The sequence below is a fragment of the Aphelocoma coerulescens genome, unplaced genomic scaffold, assembly GCF_041296385.1.
Source record: "Aphelocoma coerulescens isolate FSJ_1873_10779 unplaced genomic scaffold, UR_Acoe_1.0 HiC_scaffold_77, whole genome shotgun sequence".
Lineage (NCBI taxonomy): Eukaryota > Metazoa > Chordata > Aves > Passeriformes > Corvidae > Aphelocoma > Aphelocoma coerulescens.
In genome coordinates this window covers 845,522-863,941 of record NW_027184063.1, presented here as the reverse complement: position 1 = coordinate 863,941, position 18,420 = coordinate 845,522, and the positions used below count along the sequence as shown (strand labels likewise).

General features: G+C 56.8%; 2 protein-coding genes and 1 pseudogene across 2 annotated transcripts; 1 reads left to right on the top strand and 2 right to left on the bottom strand.

The window, feature by feature from the left end:
• Positions 1 to 620: 620 nt before the first annotated feature.
• On the bottom strand, positions 621 to 7,039 carry LOC138102519 (zinc finger protein 3-like). Its single transcript, XM_069000218.1, has 3 exons — positions 6,946 to 7,039; positions 2,513 to 2,585; positions 621 to 2,326 (listed from the first exon to the last, which is right to left on the bottom strand). The coding sequence occupies exons 2-3, from the start codon at positions 2,532 to 2,534 to the stop codon at positions 1,572 to 1,574; spliced, it is 777 nt and encodes a 258-aa protein (XP_068856319.1). The 5' UTR covers positions 2,535 to 2,585; positions 6,946 to 7,039; the 3' UTR covers positions 621 to 1,571.
• Positions 7,040 to 9,220: 2,181 nt separating this feature from the next.
• On the top strand, positions 9,221 to 12,086 carry LOC138102500 (zinc finger protein 271-like; annotated as a pseudogene).
• A 2,515-nt stretch (positions 12,087 to 14,601) lies between these two features.
• On the bottom strand, positions 14,602 to 18,052 carry LOC138102503 (zinc finger protein 436-like). Its single transcript, XM_069000201.1, has 3 exons — positions 17,973 to 18,052; positions 16,735 to 16,813; positions 14,602 to 16,174 (listed from the first exon to the last, which is right to left on the bottom strand). The coding sequence occupies exons 2-3, from the start codon at positions 16,784 to 16,786 to the stop codon at positions 15,252 to 15,254; spliced, it is 975 nt and encodes a 324-aa protein (XP_068856302.1). The 5' UTR covers positions 16,787 to 16,813; positions 17,973 to 18,052; the 3' UTR covers positions 14,602 to 15,251.
• Positions 18,053 to 18,420: the final 368 nt, after the last annotated feature.

Sequence of the window (18,420 nt, the reverse complement as noted above, 5' to 3'; positions counted from 1 at the left end):
AGGTCACAGCTGCTCTAAAACCCCCTCCCAGCCACACAGCCACTCCTGGACCCCTCAAACCACCCCACAGCTCCCAGCCAGGACTCCCCCAACCACTCCCTGCAATGTAAATGGCCCCAAGAGCCACCAAAACCCCTTCCCATCTCCCCCAACACCCACCCAAATTCTCTCCAAGCCATATGGCACTGCCAGCACCCCAAAACTCCCTCACAGACCCCGCCAAACTCCTCCCAGCACCACAAATGCCCCCAAGAGCCACAAAAGCTCCTCCCAGTCCTCCCAGGAGCCACTAAAACCCCTCCCAGCCCCCATGGCACCGACCAGGACAGGTTGGTGGACAGGAACATCCCCAGCTGGGAGCAGCTCAGGCACTTCAGCAGCGATTTGGACACTTTGTGGGGGACACCCCAGATGGGCAGACCCAGGGCAGGGGCTGGGACAGACAACTGGAATTCCTGGAGAGCAGATTGGCTCAGGCAGAAACGTTCTGCCAGAACAACTCTAATCATGGCCCCATCTGCCTGGTTGGGCTGCTCCACAACACCCAAATCCTCCCAAAAAATCCTGTGAACCAACCCCAAATTCACCCCCAAATCCCAGTAAAATGGTGCAGCTTTAGATCTCTTTAATTTTTTTACTTTTACCTCAGTTCTGGGTGTTTCAATGGGATAGACATGGAAATTACTTAGGTTGGAAAAGATGTCCAAGATCATCCAGCATTGCTTGATGCCACCAGAAGAAACAACTGGACAGACCAGGTGACATTTTTTAGGGTGTAAAGTTAAAAAATCAGCTCTTCCCAATGAATTTCCAATGTCAATCTGAGTCCCGATGGATGTTCCTGCCTCTGCCTTCGTCCAGGTGCCTACGGGGTGTGGAGGGCTGGGACCCCTTGGCACAAGAGCCCTCTGCTCTCCCTTGGAGAAGAGAGGCCTGAGGGCAAGACAACCTTCCCCAGAGATAAGCAACCTTCCTCTAGGTCATGGTGATAAAGTGAACCACCCCCAGCATGCCTTGTTTCTATATGGTAATACCCAGTTGGCTAGTTGGTTTCTACCCCATCCCCTGCCTACCCCATATAACCTCTGCCCCCTAGCCCTGATGTAGGGAGCCTTGTCCCTGGCCTTCCCTTCACAGGGACTGCTGGACAACAAAAGCTGCCTCTGTGGAACTGCTATACAAGGCTCCTGTCTCTCTATCCCCGAGTTCTCCTTGGGTGATTTTACAAAGAGCTGAATCATAAGAGCTGGAATCACTTGTAGCTGAGAAATCGCTACACTTGCTGAAATCACTTGTTGCCCAGGGAAGCCGGCCACTGCCCCTGGAAGAGATGTTCCTTGCAGGACACTCTCTAGGAAGGTCGTGGCACACCGGGTTGTCCACCCCTGGCCTCCTTTGGAAGAAACAACAGGGATCCAGGAGGATCTAGAGACCACCAGCCAGGTGTTTTCCCAGCGTGGATCACTGGCAATGTGGGTCACCAGGGCTCTTCCCAATTTGGGTCCCCTGATGAAGGATGAAGTTGGAGCAGCAAAGCTCCTCCCGCAGTCAGGGCACTCACAGGGCTTTGCTTACCAGTGCCTCCGCTGGTGTTGGGTCAAGGCTGAGCTATGCCTGAAGCTCTTCCCACACTCGGGACATTCATAGGGCCTCTCCCCGGTGTGGATGCGCCGGTGGATGATGAGGTGGGAATTGTCCTTGAAGCCCTTCCTGCAGTCGGGGCAGCGGAAGGGTCTCTCTTCTGTGTGCGTACGCTGATGCTTGAGGAGATCTGAGCTGGTCTGAAATCTCTTCCCACACTCGGGACACTCATAGGGCCTCTCCCCAGTGTGGATCTTCTGGTGGGAGGTCAGGTGGGAGCTCCGGCTGAAGCTCTGCCCACATTCCAAGCAGTCATAGGGCCGTTCCCCGGTGTGGATGCGATGATGGATGACCAGGCCAGAACTGTCTCTGAAGCCCTTCCCACATTCGGGACACTCGTAGGGTCTCTCCCCAGTGTGGATCATCTGGTGATGGATCAGGCGGGATCTCCAGCTGAAGCTCTTCCCACATTCCAAGCACTTGTGGGGCTTCTCCCTGGTTTGAAGCTGCTCATGGACCACCAGGTCCGAGCTCAGTTTGGATCTCTGGCCACCTTCCCAGCACAGGGTGGGTCTTTCCTCCTCACAGTTCCCTGGGCTGCGTTTGCAGCCCCTCCTCCCACCAGATCTCTGGGGCTTTTCCTCCCCGTTGGATTCCTGCGCTGTGGAGATGCTCAAAACGGCCTCTTCCACCAGGTTCTGCCGTGGGGATTTGTCCTCCCTGGGCTCCGTCCTCAGCTCCTTGTCTAGAGGAGGAAAGACAAGGAGAGGATGGGATTTGCCTCCGTGCCAGAGGGAAGGGGAAGGAGATCCCCCCAGTCCATCACCGGCAGGACAGCGTTGGCAGCGGGGTTGTCCTGCAGCCTGGGGTGATGCTGGGCTGGGAGACGGAGCAGGAGAGAGGGGGAAAGGAGCAGTGACTTCCTCCTCACCTGCCTGGGTGTCCTGGGGCATCTTCCTCACAGCCTTCTCCTCCCTTTGGCAAAGGTTTGGGAATGGGAAATCCTGGTTTGGGGAAAAAAAAGGGAGAAGCATGTTGAGTTTGAATGTCCCCCTGCCCATGTCCATCTCTACAAGTCACCGGGCATCTGGGGTCCAGAAAATCCTTCCAAACACCAACATTCAGCCCTGAAAAAGCCTCCCAGGAGTTCCCTGTCTCTGGTCTCTCTTCTTTGGTGTTCGGGGGTTCCCCCCTGTCCCAGCTGCTGAGGGTCACGCTTGTATTGGGGGTCCCCCATCTACTTGCTCTCTGCCTTGCCCAGGCTGCTGGGAGTCCCAGGAATCTGAAAAGTTGCCCCTCTTCCTTTTCCCCACTTAGGGATGCTGGGTTACTGGGTCCAAGGGGTCCTTCTCCCCTTATTCTCTGCTTCGGGGTGCAGGGAGTCCAAGGAGTCCCCCCTCCCCCTCTCCAGGCTGTTGAGGGTCCCGCGAATGGCGGCGCTCCCCCCTCTCTGGGCTCCCCACTTTGGGGTCCTGGGGGTCACAGGGGTCTGCTCCTCTGGACTGCCGGGGCTCCCCTGGTCCCGGTACTGCCCCTCTCTGCTCGTCCCACTCTGGGGGTCCTGAGGTTCCCCCCTCCGGCTCTCCCAAGGGGTCCCGCAGCCCTCTGGCTCTGGGCTGGAGGTGGCTGTGCCTGACCCCGGCAGACCCAACCCCCACCACGGGGCGTACCCCACATCCCCCTGCCCGCTGCCAGGGCTCTGCTGGCACCAGCACCAAGACCCCCCAAAAACACCTCCTGGGGACCCCCAATGTCCCTGCAAGGGGCATTTTCTGCTCAGCTTTGGAGTTCTTCATACTCCAAACATCCCCCTCCAAAAAAACCCAACCCAGGGACCCCCCAGGATATCTGGGCCGAGCTCCCCCTTCCCAGGCACCTGCGGGATGTGGGGAGTGATGCTCCCACGGGTGGGGGGCTGTGAATTCAGGGAGTGCTCGGCCTCGTTCTTCCTTCTTTTCTTGATCCTCCCTTGTCCCTCCTCTTCCTCCTCCTCCCTAATCCCACCTCCTTCTCCTACTTCCATCCCTTCTCCCACTCCTTCATCCCTCCTCTCCCATCCTTCCTCCTCCTCCCCCAGCACCAGCCACACCCTGGGTCCCCCGTTCCCAAGCCCCTCGCAGCCCGCGGGAGCACTGGGGATGGAGCCGGGCCAGGTCGGGATGGGCAGCGCGGGGCTCTCGGCTGCTCCCACCCGCTGGGGGCGGGGGAACCCGGCCCGGGGAAAGGAGAGGGAAACTGGGAACATTGGGGGCTGCACATCCCAACTGGGCCTTGCTGGGGACCCTGGGTGGGGACTTGCAGCTCTTGGGGTTCCTCTCGGAGCCTGGAGAGCCGGGAGGGGGAACGCAGAGAGGGCCGGGGGATCCCAGGAATGGCATCACTGCCAGTCACTGCTTTGTACTGGGGTAACTGGAACCTTACTGGGGCAACTGGGTGGAACTGGGAATGACTACAAGCATGCTGAGGCCGACTAGTATGTACTGGCAGTGTCTGTAACCATCCTGGGATTGACTGGAAACAACCAGGACCATGCTGGGGGCTACTGGGAGGAAGTGGGAGTGACTGGTCTACACTGGGGGCAACTGGGCACGACTGGGACCATGCCGGGAGGGACTGGGATCATATGGGGAGTGACTGGGACTATACTAGGAGCAACTGGATGCAACTGGGATCACACTGGGAGGAACAGGGAGTGACTGGAACCATGCTGGGGGAGACTGGGATCATACTGGCTCATACTGGCAGCTACTGGGACTGCACTGAGGGTGACTGGGAGTGGCTGTGAGCAACTGGGATCAGACTGGAAGCAACTCAGGGCAATGGGGAGTGACTGGGAAGATGCTGGGAGCAACTGAGATGCACTGGGAGAGACTGAAACCATAGTGGGGTAAATGGGAGCAACTGGAACCACACTGGAAGATAATGGGAGCAGCTGTGCCCATGCTGGGGTCATACTGGGATCCTACTGGAACTAGCTGGGATCATACTGGGAGTGACTGGAATAGTACTGGGAGTATCTGAAAGTGACTGGGATCCTACTGGAACCAGACTGGGAGTGACTGGAACCATACTGGAGGTGACTGAGAGCAACGGAGACCACACTGAGAGGAAATGGGATCATATTTGGAGTGACTGGGAAGTACTGGATTCATACTGGGAACAACTGGGCCCACACTGGCAGTGACAGGGAGTCACTCTGGGCATGACTTGAATAATACTGGGAGTATCTGGGAGTGACTGGTGTCATACTGGGGGAGACTGTAACAATGCTGGTGATGACTGGCTGCACCTGGGACCATACTGGGAGTGACTGGGATTGTAGCCAAAGTGACTGGGATCATACTGGAACTGACTGGAACCATACTGGCAGTGACCATGGGTCCCATTGGGATCATCCTGGGAGCCACTGGGATTACAGTGGGGGTGAATAGAACCTGACTGGGGGATACTAGGAACTACTGGGCCCATATTGGGAGGAAAATGTGGACACATTGGGAGACACTGAGATCAACTGGAAGGTACTGGAACCATGCTGAGGGGACTGAGACCACAACTGGGGCAACTGGAATCATACTGGGAGCAACTGGGAAAGACTGGGATCGTTCTGAAGTAACTAGAAGCTTACTGGGTCAACTGGGAGTGACTGGGAATGACTACAAGCATGCTGAGGGTAACTGGGATATACTGGGAGTGTCTGTAACCACACTGGGGGGACTGGAACCACACTGGGAACAGTTGAGACCACACTGGGGGCAACTGGGAGCATGTTGCAGTGACTGGGGCCACACTGGGGGAAACTGGGCGTGACTGGGACCATGCTGAGACTGGGACTATACTAGAGGCAACTGGGGGCAATATGGATCATACTGGGAGGAACTGGGAGCACCTAGAACTACGCTGGGAGCAAAAAGGATCATACTGGGATTACAGTGAGAGCAGCTGGGTCCGTGCTGGGTGAGACTGGGATCATACTGAGGGTGACTGGAATCATTTTGGGATTGGCTGGGAGTGGCTGCGAGCAAGTGGAATCATGCTGAAAGCAACTGGGAAGAAGTGGGAAGGACTGGGAGCATGCTGGGGGTGACTGGGATATACTGGGAGAGACTGGGAGTCACAGGGATCCTACTGGAGGCTACTGGGCTCATGCTGGCACTGACAGGGAGCAACTGGGAGCACACTGGGAGCCGCTGGCATCATACTGGAAGTGACTGGGATTAGACTGCAAGCAACTGGGATCATACTGGGAGTAGCTACAATCATACTGGGATTATAGTGGGTGGGAATGAAAACTTACTGGAAGTTACTGGGAACTATCAGGCCCATGCTGGGAGCCAACTGCTCACACACTAGGAGCAACTGGGACCAACAGGGTGCATGCTGGTGACAACTGGGATGTACTGGCAGTGACTGGGATAAAATTGGGAGCAACTGAACCATGCTAAGTGGGAGTGCCTGGGAATGACCACGAGAATTTCAGGGCAACTGGGATATACTGGGAGTGTCTGAGACCATGCAGGTGGTGACTGGGACCACACTGGGGCCACACTGGGGGCAAGTGTGAGTGACTAGGGCCCTGCTGGGAGAGACTGCCATCATACTGGGAGTGACTGGGACTACACTATGGGTAACTGGGAGAACTGGGAACACACTAGACAAAAGGGGAAGGAACTGGGAGCAACTGGGACCATGCTGGGGGCAAATTGCATCATAATAGGGAATGACTGGGAGTGACTGGGTTCATACTGGGAGCAACAAGAGATCCTACAGGGAGTGAGGGGAAGTGACCAGGATCATACCGGGACTGAGTGGGCTCATACTGGGACTGATGAGGAAACTGGAACCACTCGGGGGGGAGAAAACTGGGCTCATACTGGGAGCAGCCATTTCCCAGCCCCGGGACCCCCGAGCCCCTTTCCCGGCCGTGCCGCCCCTCCAGCCCCCAGACCCCCCTGCCGGGGTCCCGCCAATCCCAGGGGTCCCCCCCCTCGGGATCCCCGCTTTGGGGTTCTGGGGGTCTCCTCTCTCTGGAGTCCCGCTTAGGGAAGCCGGGGCTCCCGGGGGTCCCCAAAACCGGTGTCCCCCCACCCCCGCGCGGTGCCCACGGGGCCCCGGCAGGGCTCGGAGGGCCCGGCCCGGGAAGCCCAACCCCCACCGCGGGGGGACCCGCATCCCCCCGCCCCCGCCGCGGCTCTGCCGCCACCGCCACAGGGACCCCCCAAAAACACCTCCCGGGACCCCACGATGTCCTCCCGAGGGCATTTGCGGCTCGGCTTTGGAGTCCCGCAAGCTCCAAACATCCCCCAAAAAACCCCAAACCCAGGGATCTCCCGGGACATTTGGGGCGAGCTCCCCCTCCCCGGGCACCTGCGGGACGGGGGGCGATGGTCCCGGGGGGCTGCGAGTTCAGGGAGCGCTGGAGCCCAGCGCTTCCTCCTCTCCTCCAGCTTCCCGCTGCTGCTCCGCCTCTTCCTCCCTGCTCCTCCTCCTCTTCCTCCCTCCCTCCTCCTCCTCCTTCTCCTCTTCCCGCCCCTCCCCAATCCCACCTCCGCCTCCTCCTCCTCCCCTTCCCCCTGCCCCGTTCCCGAGCCCCTCGCAGCCCGCGGGAGCAGCGGGGATGGAGCCGGGACAGGTCGGGATGGGCAGCGCGGGGCTCTCGGCTGCTCCCACCCGCTGGGGGCGGGGGAACCCGGCCCGGGGAAAGGAGAGGGAAACTGGGAACACTGGGGGCTGCACATCCAAACTGGGCCTTGCTGGGGACCCTGGGTGGGGACTTGCAACCCTTGGGGCTCCTCTCGGAGCCTGGAGAGCCGGGAGGGGGAACACAGAGAGGGCTGGGACATCCCAGGAATGGCTTCACTGGCAGTGACTGCTTTGTACTGGGATCGTACTGACATCCTACTGGGAGCTGCTGGGCCCATGCCAGGAGAGACTGCAATCACACTGAGGGAGACTGAAATCATACTGGGATCATACTGGGATCATACTGGGAGTAGGAGCCTTTGGGAGGCAATTGAGACCCTGCGGGGGGCAAATGGGATAAACGCTCACCCTCCTCTGCCATAGATGTGCAGAGGAGAGAGGTGAAAAAAATTAATGAAGGCTTCATGAGTGAGATAAGGACCGGGAGAAACACTTCAAGGGCAGAACAGCCTTAACTTAAAGTTACAAGGTGAATATATTGCTAACAGAATCAGAGGATGACAATGAGAAGTAAAATAAGCCTTTAGAACACCTTTTCCCCCAGCCCCTCCCTTCTTCCCACGAACAGCGCAGGGAGACAGGGCACGGGCGTTTGGTCAGTTCATCACCGAGACTTCCTTCTGCTGCTCTGGGAGAGGAGTCCTTCCCCCTGTGAGGCCGTGGGCTCCCTCCCACGGGAGACAGTTCTCCGTGAACTTCTCCAGCGTGGGCCCACTGTCACAAGCAGCAGCCACACCGCACCTGCTGCAGTGTGAGCCCCTCCCACGGGCACACAGTCCTCCCAAAACTGCTGTGCCGTGGGTCTGTCTTCCACAGGGTGCAGTGCTCCAAAGCCAGGCTGCTCCAGCCTGAGAGCCTCTCTCTCCACTGGGTCTTTCACTGGATCACAGCCTCCTCCAGGCATCCACCTGCTCCAGTGTGAGCACATCCTCCACGGGCTGTGGGTGGATCTCTGCATTCCCTGTGGATCCCCAGGGACTCCTTCACCATGCTCTTCACCACAGCCTGCAGAAGAATCTTGGCTCCAGAGCCTGGAGCACCTCCTCTCCCCGCTTCTCCACTCACCTTGGTCCCTCCATGTTTTTTCCCTCACACGTTCTCACCTTCTCTTCTTCTCTGACCAGCAGCCAAAACTGTGACTTTGTTTTGATTTTCTTCTTAAATCTGTTATCCCAGAGGCGTTACCAGCCTCTCTCATTGGCCCAGTTTTGGCCAGCAGCATGTCCATCTTCAGAGCCATCGGGGATTGGCGCTGCTGGACATGGTGGAAGCTTCCAGCAGCTTCTCACAGGAGCCACCTCTGTGGCCGCCCTGCCACCAAAAACCCGGCCATGCAAAACCATGCCTTTCCCAGCCCCCCGCCCCACCTTTCTGCAAAACTGGAGACCCCCTGGACTCCCCTCCCCGGACATGCCGGGTGTCCCCACCCTGTCACCCCCCTTTTCTGGGAAACCCTGGACTCCCCTTTCCTGGGCACAGGGACCCCCTGGAACTCCCTTCTACCTCTCCCAGTCCCTGCACTCCCCTTCCCTTGACCCTGAGACCCCCCCTTATCCATTCCTGAGAACCGGGATGTCCTTTTATCCCTTTCCCTGGCACTGAGATCCCCCTGCACCCCCTTATCCAGCACCAACGCAACCTTTTCCCGGCCACCCTGCCTCTCCCAGCCCCCAGCCCCACCCTTTTCCTTGACCCTGGGACCCCAGGCCCCCCATTCTTGCGTTTCCCAGCCCCCAGACCCTCACACTGAGGGCCCCTGGCACCCCCTTTCCTGGGCACAGGATTCCTTGGACACCCCATCCCACCTCTCCCAGTCCCTGCACCCCCTTTCCTTGACTCTGAGCCCCTGAACCTCCTTCCCAGCTCTCCCAGCTCTTCAAGTCTCTCCTCTCCTTGACCTGCAGACCCCCCTGGATCCCCAAACTCCCACCCCCCCAGATCTCTGTGTCCCGCCAGTTCTCCACTCCCTGCAATAGCTGGAAGTGGCGCTGTCAGAGCCCAGCCCGGGGGTCCCCCAGTCCCTGATCACGGGGACATGGATGGGACCCCCTCCGAGCGCTGCCACAGCGAGCGGGGCCAGATGGAGCTGCAGGCATGGGGATGGGAGCGGGAGCCGAGTTAGGATATTGGGATAGCCAGACCCGGGATATTGGGATAGCCAGACCTGGGATACTGGGATAGCCAGACCCATGATGCTGGGATAGCCAGACCCGGCTCAAGGTAAGGAACCGGCACATGACCTGGAGATGGGGCTGGTACAACCAGAGCGGGGGGAGTGAGGGGAGCTGGGGGCTGGGCTGGGATCTGTGGGAATGGGGTGGATCTCTGGGGATGGGATCTGTGGGAGTGGGATGGGATCTGTGTGCCTGGCATAGGAATCCAGGGAGCTGCAAGGGGCTCCGTGGGGCTGGGACACGACTCCATGGGTCCGTTCTCTCCTTGTTCCCAGATCTCCCCACGGTGCAGGTGGTTTCCAGCTGCGATCTCCTGTCCAACGGAGAGTCCATGGATCCCACTGGTATAGTGTCTCAGTGTGAAAGAGAGATGTCTGCCAAGAAAGTCGGGAACCTCCCTTGGAATAGAGAATATGACCCCCTTCCCTCCAAATTATTATAACTTTGGAATTAAGGGACTTTCAGGCAAAGATATGGGAAAAGGAATAACACATCTTTACTATAACAAGGCAAACAAACAACAACAACAGCAGTAACAAACAAAACCAGAAACCCAATCTCTCCTTGTTCTCCTTCTTTTCTTCCTCTCCTTGATCCTTTTTCTCTCCTTTCTTCCCCTTGTTCTTCCCTTTCCTTCCTTCTACTTTTTCCTTCTTGTTTTCCCCTTCTTCCTTCCTCTCCTTCCTTTCTTTTTCTTCCTGCCCCTTCATGTTTCTTCCTTCTCTTTGTTCCTTTTTCTCCTCCTCCTTTCTCCATTTTTCTTCCTCACCTTCTTCCTTCCTCTCCTCCTTCCACTCCTCACTACTTTCTTTACATGTTCCTTCCTCTCATTCTTTTTTCTCCTTTTTCCTTCTCCTTGCTCATTTCTCTCCTTTTTTATTTTTTTTTAAATTCCATCCTCTTTCTTCCTTCTTTTTATTCTTTCCTCTCCTTCTTCCTTCCTCCCTCAGGGAATGAGCTGTGGACAGAGACCAAAGAGGACAAATTCCCCCAGCAGAACCTCGTGGAAGAGGCCATTTTGAGTGGCTTCATGGCGCAGGAATTCAACAGGGAGGAAAGAGGATCCTGCACGAGGAGGGGCTGCAAACCCAGCCTATGGAGCTCCAAAGAGGAAAGACCCATCCTGTGCCACAAAGGCAGCTGGAGATCCAGCCAGAGCTCGGACCTGGTGGTCCAGCAGCAGTTTCACAATAGAGAGAAGCCCCACAAGTGCTTGGAATGTGGGAAGAGTTTCAGCCAGAGCTCCAAACTCCTTACCCACCAGCGCCTGCATACAGGGGAACAGCCCTTCAAGTGCCCTGAGTGCAGGAAGAGCTTTGTCCACAGGTCCGACCTTGCCATCCACTGGTGCATCCACAGCGGGGAGAAGCTTTACGAGTATCCCGAGTGTGGGAAGAGGTTTCAGAGCAGCTCACTTCTCATCAGGCATCAGCAGACACACACACAGGAGAGGCCCTAAGACTGTCCAGAATGTAGGAAGAGGTTCAACCAGAGCTTTGCCTTGGCCAGACACCAACGGACCCACCAGTAAGGGAAGCCTTGCAAGTGCCATGACTGCAGGAAGAGCTTGAATCGTAACTCCAAGCTCATCACCCACCAGCACCTGCACATTGGGGAGAAGCCATACAAGTGCTTGGAATGTGGGAAGAGCTTCAGCTGGAATTCCAGCCTCATCACCCACCAGTGTCTGCACACTCAGGAACAGCCCTACAACTGTGGGGAATGCGTATTGAGCTTTAGACAGAGCTACTGCCTGATTCACCAGCAGATGATCCACAGAAGAGAACAGCCCTACCAGTGTGAGGAATGCAGGAAGAGTTTCAGCAACGGCTCCAACCTCATTACCCGCCAGTGCTTGCACACTGGGCAATGGCCCTACAAGTGTTAGGAATGTGGGAAAAGCTTTGGCATCAGCTCCGACCCGATCTGCCACCAGAACATCCACATTGAGGACCAGCCTTACGAGTGCCCTGAGCGTGGGAAGAGGTTTCAGAATAGCTCAGATCTCATCAGGCATCAGGGGATGCACACAGAATAGAGGCCCCTCCACTGTACCAACTGCAGGAAGAGCTTCAACTGTAGCTCCAATCTCATCACCCACCAACACATCCACATTTGGGAGAAACCCTATGAGTGTTGGGAGTGTCGGAGGAGCTTCTCCTGCAGCTCTGCCTTGACCTCACACAAATGCACCCACCAGTAAGGGAAGCCCTATGAGCACCCCAGCTGGGGGAAGAGCTTTGTTTATTGTTCCAACTTCTTCACCCATCGGAGGACCCACACTGGATGATCCACAGTGACCCACATTGTGCAGAGACTTGGTGATCCATGTCCAGAGCTGGAATGCATTCAAAAAGAACTGGTTTTTTGAGGCCTGTGACCAAACAGGGATAATTTGAGGAATGGGATGTTCCCCAAGTCACCACCAGAGACCCTCAAATGACCCCTACTCTAATGTAAATGAGTTCCAAGAAATGGTTGAAATATGTAAAAGAGTTCGAGGGGAATGTTTAGCATATATGTATGAGTTTGGGAAATGTATTAATATGTATTAGTTATATAGATACAAACAAATTCTAGCTGAATGTGTATGATACAGGGAGACATCCCCTGCACACACCTGGCACCAAAATAAAGTAAAGCTGCTTTCTATTAGTGAAATTACACAGTTAGAGAGTTTAGTTCTCAATTTCCAGTGACATTTTCTTGTTACCAAGCTCCCCCCCCCACGCACAATCCCCAGCGCCAAACGTGTGCTGACACTCCAAAAGCAGCCGGGCTGTGCAGTGGGAGGTCCCTGTGTCCCCACCTTGCCCATCAGTGGGAGCTCCAGTCCTTGAGGGGTGTCCTTATTCCAGGGAAGAATCTCCACATCCCTCTCCCCCTAAGAATGGATATGTCAGGACCCTGCAGTCAAAATCTGGGATGGGGTTGTTACAGTCTGAAGTCCTGCACTGTCAGTCAGATGTGCTCAGGCAGCTGTGCCAGCTCAGCAGCTTTGGATAAATTATCAGTGGAATCACTTGGTTGTTCCTTTATCCTGGTATTTTAACAGATCTACTGTATCTTACCTCACTCTCATTCAACCCCAAAAGCAGTGGGAGCCCCCTTCTTCACTTACTGCTTGGCATTTATGCAAACAGGGCATTGTTAGTGTTGTTTGACCTCATTTGAGCAGAGCATCCGGCTACAGGACCCGCGTGAGATGCCCCTGCCCACTGTCGCACCTCCAGTTTTCCTTATTCTCCCATCCATTTCCCATGGTCCCTGCAATCCCCAGCTCCCCTCACAGCTTGGTTTCAGGGTGTCCCCAACCCCCTGGTTCGGTATTGGGAACTCAGCCCCTTCACACTGATTTTGGAAGTCAAAAGACCCTCTTCTCCACCCTCTCACACTCCCTTCCCATCATACCTCCAATCTCCAGGTTTCCCTAGAACTTGGTTTAGGGATGCCACGCGCCTCCCACTATGGGGGTCTGACTTGCCCCTTTCACTGAGCTTTGTGGATCCCATATCCCTCCCAGACCAAACCTTCCATCCCTTTCTCATCGTCCCCAGATCCCCAGCCCACCATCCCCCGCTCTTGGTTTGGGGGGTTTTACCACACGTTTTCCCGTCCTTCCCCCACTGCTTCCCATCGTCCCCCTCCCTCTCGCCCTCCTCCCACCCCACCCCCGCAGAGAGAGAGCTCCGCACTCGCAGCCGGGGGGGCTCCCAGCACCACCAGTGCCACCAGTACGGACCCAGATGTCCCATCCCCATACCCAGCGCCGGGCGCTGCCGACAGCCCCAAAGCAGCCGCGCTGTGCCCTGGGGGGTCCCCAGAGCGGCCCCGCCCCGCACGGCACTGGGAGCACCAGTCCGGAGCAGTGCGGAGCGCGGGCGGGCGGCATCAGCCGTGCCCGGGCAGGGCCGGGCCCCGCGGGGCTCCCGCCCGCACTCGGCCCCCGCCGGGACAGCGCGGGGGGGCCCGGCCTGGCCGCCCCCACCTCCCCCTCCCCAAATTCCGCTCCGGGGGGCGCTGGGGGCGGGGGCGGCTCAGGTGGGTTCCGAGTGGGGAGCGCTGAGCGCTGCGGGTCTGCCTGGCACCCGGGGAGTCCTCGGCGCCGAGCGCCGTGCTCGGCCGAGCGCTGCCTCAGGGGTGAGGCTGCAGGAAGGGGACACAACCTGCATCCAGCTGGGATGTCCCGCAATCGGGGGACCCCCACAAGCCGGTTATAACCCCTCAGCCATCGGAGGAACCATGGAGTCACCCCAACCCCCCAAAATGAGGGCAGGGGGCCTCCACAAGCTATTTACAACCCTGAAAATTGGAGGAAGGCAGCAGGATCCTCCCCAAAATGGGGTCACCTCATCCTCCCACGAGGAGGCATCACCACAGCCCCTGAAAACGAGCAGTATATTCCCAAAAGCCATTTATAATGCCCCAAAACTAGCAGAAAGCAGCAGGGTCCTCCCCACAACGGGCTCCCTGTATCACTCCCTATGGAGCCCCCTTTCCAAGTGCCAGAGCCACATGCCTCCCCCCTCTCCCACTACCCCCCACTCAAGACTCTGGGTATCCCAAAAACTCGCTCAGGATTGGGGGGTGCCCAAAAATCCCCTCAGGAATGGGGACTATCCCAAAATCCCTTCCGGAATGGCAGATACCCCAAAACCTCCACAGATTTGGGGGATACCCTGGAACACCTGCAGGCACCTGCCCCCCCCCTTCATCCTTAACATCCCCAGTCTTTCGCTATCTTATTCCAGCTCCCTTCCCACCCCTCCCAAACTTCATTCCAGCCCCTAACCTGCATCCCACCACTCCCAATCCCACCCCTCCTGGATATGAAGGTCCCCTTTCCAAACCCTATTTCCTCCATCCCACCACTCCCAAATCCCATTCCTCTCTTCCATCCCACTCCTCCCAATCCACATCCCACCCCATCCCAAACCTCATCCTACCCCTCCTGGAGGTTTTGGGGGTGCTGTGGGATTGCGTAATTTTTGGGGTGGAACTGAACCATTTTGAGGTGGGATCGTGCCCTTTCGGGGTGGGATCGAGCTATTTTAGGTTGGGATTGAGCCATTTTCAGTGGGATTGAGTCATTTTAATGTAACAGATTGATCCCTCTGGGATTTGGGATGCAAAGCAATGGAGGAAACTCTCCCACATTTTCCCAAATATTCCCTTGAATCCCAAAATCCCAGTAAAATGGTGGGAGTTTAGAGGTCTTTATTCAATTTCTTTATTTTTACCCCAACCTTAGGTGTTTTTAAGGGATAAACAGGAATCAAAAGACAATCAAGACCAAAAAAAAAGATTTACATGTCAGCATCATGTGAGTATTCATGGGGTTGGGGTTGGTGGGTGAAAGAGCCTTTTTTAGAGGGGTCTCCACCCCATTGTCTTCAAAATTTTGCTCCAGTCCATCACCATTTTGCCATTCAAGACGCCCATGGTCCAGAGAGAATTAGAATAATGGAATTACTTAGGTTGGAAAAGACCCCAAAGACCATCCAGTGTTGCTTGATGCCACAGGAAGAAATGATTGGATGGAGCAGGTGAGATTTTTTGGGATCTTCCAAGTCAACAAATCCACTCTTCCCAATAAATTTCCAACGTCAGTCTGTGTTCCAATGGATGCTCCTGCCCCTGTGTTCATCCAGGTGCCTATGAGGAACCAGGAGGATGTGGAGACCACAAGCCAGGTGTCTTCCAGTGTGGATCACCAGGAACATGGGTCACCAGGCCTCTGCTCAACATGGATCCTCCAATGCTCTTCCTGCAGCTGGGGCACTTGTAGAGCTTCTCTTACCAGTGGGTCCGTTGGTGTGAGGTCAAGGCAGAACTCTGGGTGAAGCTCTTCCCACACTTCAAGCACCTGTAGGGCCTCTCCCCGGTGTGGACGCGCCAGTGCTTGACTAGGTCAGAGCTACGGATGAAGCTCTTCCCACAATCAGTGCAGCGGAAGGGCCTCTCCTCCGTGTGCATCCGCTGATGCATGAGGAGATCGGTGCTGGTCCGAAACTTCTTCCCACACTCGTGACACTCATAGGGCCTCTCCCCAGTGTGGACACGCTGGTGGATGACAAGGCTGAAGCTGCGGTTGAAACTCTTCCCACATTCCAAGCAGTTGTATGGTCGTTCCCCTGTGTGCAGCCGGCGGTGGCTGATGAGGTGGGAGCTCTGGCTAAAGCTCTTCCCACATTCCAAGCAAATGTACGGCCGCTCCCCAGTGTGGAAGCGCTGGTGGTATATGAGGCTGGACCTCTTGCTGAAGCTCTTTCCACATTCCAAGCACATGTACGGGCGTTCCCCTGTGTGAAGGCGCTGGTGGACCACTAGGTCAGAGCTCTGGCTGAAGCTCTTCCCACATTCCCCACACTCATAGGGCCGTTCCCCAGTGTGGATCATCTGGTGGCGGATCAGGTGAGATCTCCAGCTGAAGCTCTTCCCACATTCCAAGCACTTGTGGGGCTTCTCCCTGTCATGAAGTTGCTCATGGACCACCAGGTCTGAGCTCTGGCTGGATCTCCGGCCGCCTTCCCGGCACAGGGTGGGTCTTTCCTCCTCAGAGCTCCCTGGGCTGTGTTTGCAGCCCCCTCTCGTGAGGGACCTCCAGGGCTTTTCCTCCTTTTTGACTTCCTGTGCCCTGGAGCTGCTCAAAACGTCCTCTTCCACCAGGTTCTGCTGCAGGGATTTGTCCTCTTTGGTCCCTGTGTGCAGCTGATTCCCTGGGGGAGGAGGGAAGAAGGAGGGGAAGGGAAAAAGAGAGGAAGAAGGAATGAGCGAGTCAAAGGAACAAGGAGAGGAGGGATAGAGGAGACAGAGGAAGGAAGAAGGAGCAGGAAGAGGTAGAGGAAAGAAGTGAGGAAGGCAGAAGAAGGAAGAAGGGGAGGAATGAAAAAGGAGGAGGAAGGAGAAGAGAGAACAAAGAGAAGGAAGAAGGGGAAGGAGAAAGGAGAGGAAGAAATGAGGAAAAGGAAGTCAGAGGAAGGAGGATGAAGAAAAAGGAGGAAGGAGAGACAGGAAAGAGAAGGAACAAGGAGAATGAACAAGGAGAGGAAGGAAAAAGCAGAAGAAAGGGGAGGGAGAAACACGGAGAAGGGAGAAGGAAGAAAGAAGGAGATGAAGGAGATTTGCCTCTGTGACAGACGAAGGAGGACGACATCCCCCCCCAGTCCGTCCCTGGCAGGACGGCGTCGGCAGCGGGGTTGTCCTGCAGCCGGGGGCGATGCTGGGCTGGGAGATGGAGCAGGAGAGAGGGGGAAAGGGGCACTGACTTCCTCCTCACCTGCCTGGGGGTCCCGGAGCATCTTCCTCTTCCTCACAGCCTCCTCCTCCATCTGGCCAAGGTTTGGGAATGAGAAATCCTGGTTTGGAGGGAAAAAACAAGATGTGAGTGTGCTGGATTGGAGATTCCTCCTGCCCAAGTCCTTCTCTAGAAGCCACTGGGCATACTCTATCAAAGCCTCCAAAACACTAAGACACAGCCCCCAAAACCCCAATATTCAGCCAAAAAACTCTCTAAAATAGGAAGTTCAACTCCAAAAACTACAAACCACCAAGATTTAGCTCAAAAAACAACCAAAATATCAAGATTCACCCTCCAAAAACTTCAAAAGATCAAGATTCTGCAAAAGAAAAATCTCCCAGGAGTTCCCCCTCTCTGGTCTCTCCACTTTGGTGTTTCAGTGGTCCCCCTTATCCAGGCTGCTGGGGGTCCTCCGTGTATTGGAGATCCCCACTCTCTGGGATGCCAAGCGTCCTGAGAATCCCAGAGGTCTCCCCGATTTGGGAGTTCTGGTGGTCGCTCTTCTCTGGGCTGCTGAGGGTCCAGTGGGTCCCCCCTGCCTCTCCGTGGTCCCCCTGCTTAGGGATACCGGGGGTTTTGGGAGTCCTGGGAGTGTTTTCTCCCCTGACTCTCTGTTTCAAGATGCTGGGGGTTCCAGAGCTCCCCGCACTCTGGGTTTCCCACTTCGGTGTTCCTTGGGGGAGCCCTCTCCAACCTATCCCTTCCCGTGGCTGCCGGCGGTGCCCCCTCTCTGGGTACTCCGCTTCTGGTTCCCGAGCGTACTCCCCCTCTCCAGGCTTCTCCGTCTCCGTGCTCGACCCCTCTCCAGGCTGCCGGGGGTCCCCCAGCTCCGGTATCGCCGCTCTCCGGGGCTCCCCCCACACACCTCGGCTCTTCCGAAGGGCCCCCAAAACCGGTGTCCCACCCCCCAGCCAGTACCGAGCGATCGCCACGAGGCCGGGCTGACAATGGAGGCGGCGGGACCTGACCAGGAAGCCCAACCCCCACTGCGGCTCCGGGAACCCGGTACCCCCTCGCCCACCGCCGGGGCTCTGCCGGCAGCCGCCACCGGGACCACCCCAAAAACGCCACCTCCCGGAGACCCTTCAATATCCCCCCCAAGGGGCATTTCCGGCTCAGCTTTGGAATCGCGGAAGATCCAAAGATGAAAAGATCCCAGAAAAACTCTCCCAGGAACCCCCCATGATATTTGCGGCGAGTTCCCGCTCCCCGGTCACCTGCGGGATGCGGAGGGGAGGACCGATGCTCCCAGGGCGGGGGTGCTGCAGTTACAAAGAGCTGTGGACTTGTGGCTCCTCCTCTTCCTGCCCTTGCTCCTGCTCCTGCTCCTGCTCCTCCTGCTCCTCCTGCTCCTCCTGCTCCTCCTGCTCCTCCTCCTCCTCTCTCTCGTCTTCCCCTCCTCCTCCTCTGACTACTTCTTTTGCTGCTGAATCCTTACTCCTCTTCCTCGTCCTTCATCCGTCCTCCCCCTGCTTCCCCTTCTTCATCCCTTCTTCTTCTCTTCCTCCTCCTCTTCCCGGCGCCCTGTTTGTGCGTATAGACTGGGAAAGGAGAGTCTGGAGAGCAGCTGCGGGAAGGGAGCCGGGGGTCCTGATCGATGCCCAGCTGGATCTGAGTCAGCAGTGCCCTGGCAGCCAGGAGGGCCATCCGTGTGCTGGGTGCATC

Excerpts from the sequence above, each read along its gene's own strand:
- LOC138102519 (XM_069000218.1), bottom strand. The coding sequence starts at position 2,534 with ATGCCCCAGGACACCCAGGCAG. Across the intron at positions 2,327-2,512 it reads GCCCCAGGACACCCAGGCAG|ACAAGGAGCTGAGGACGGAG; the intron begins GTGAGGAGGAAG and ends TTCCTCCTCTAG.
- LOC138102503 (XM_069000201.1), bottom strand. The coding sequence starts at position 16,786 with ATGGAGGAGGAGGCTGTGAGGAAGAGGAAGATGCTCCGGGACCCCCAG. Across the intron at positions 16,175-16,734 it reads GCTCCGGGACCCCCAGGCAG|GGAATCAGCTGCACACAGGG; the intron begins GTGAGGAGGAAG and ends CTCCTCCCCCAG.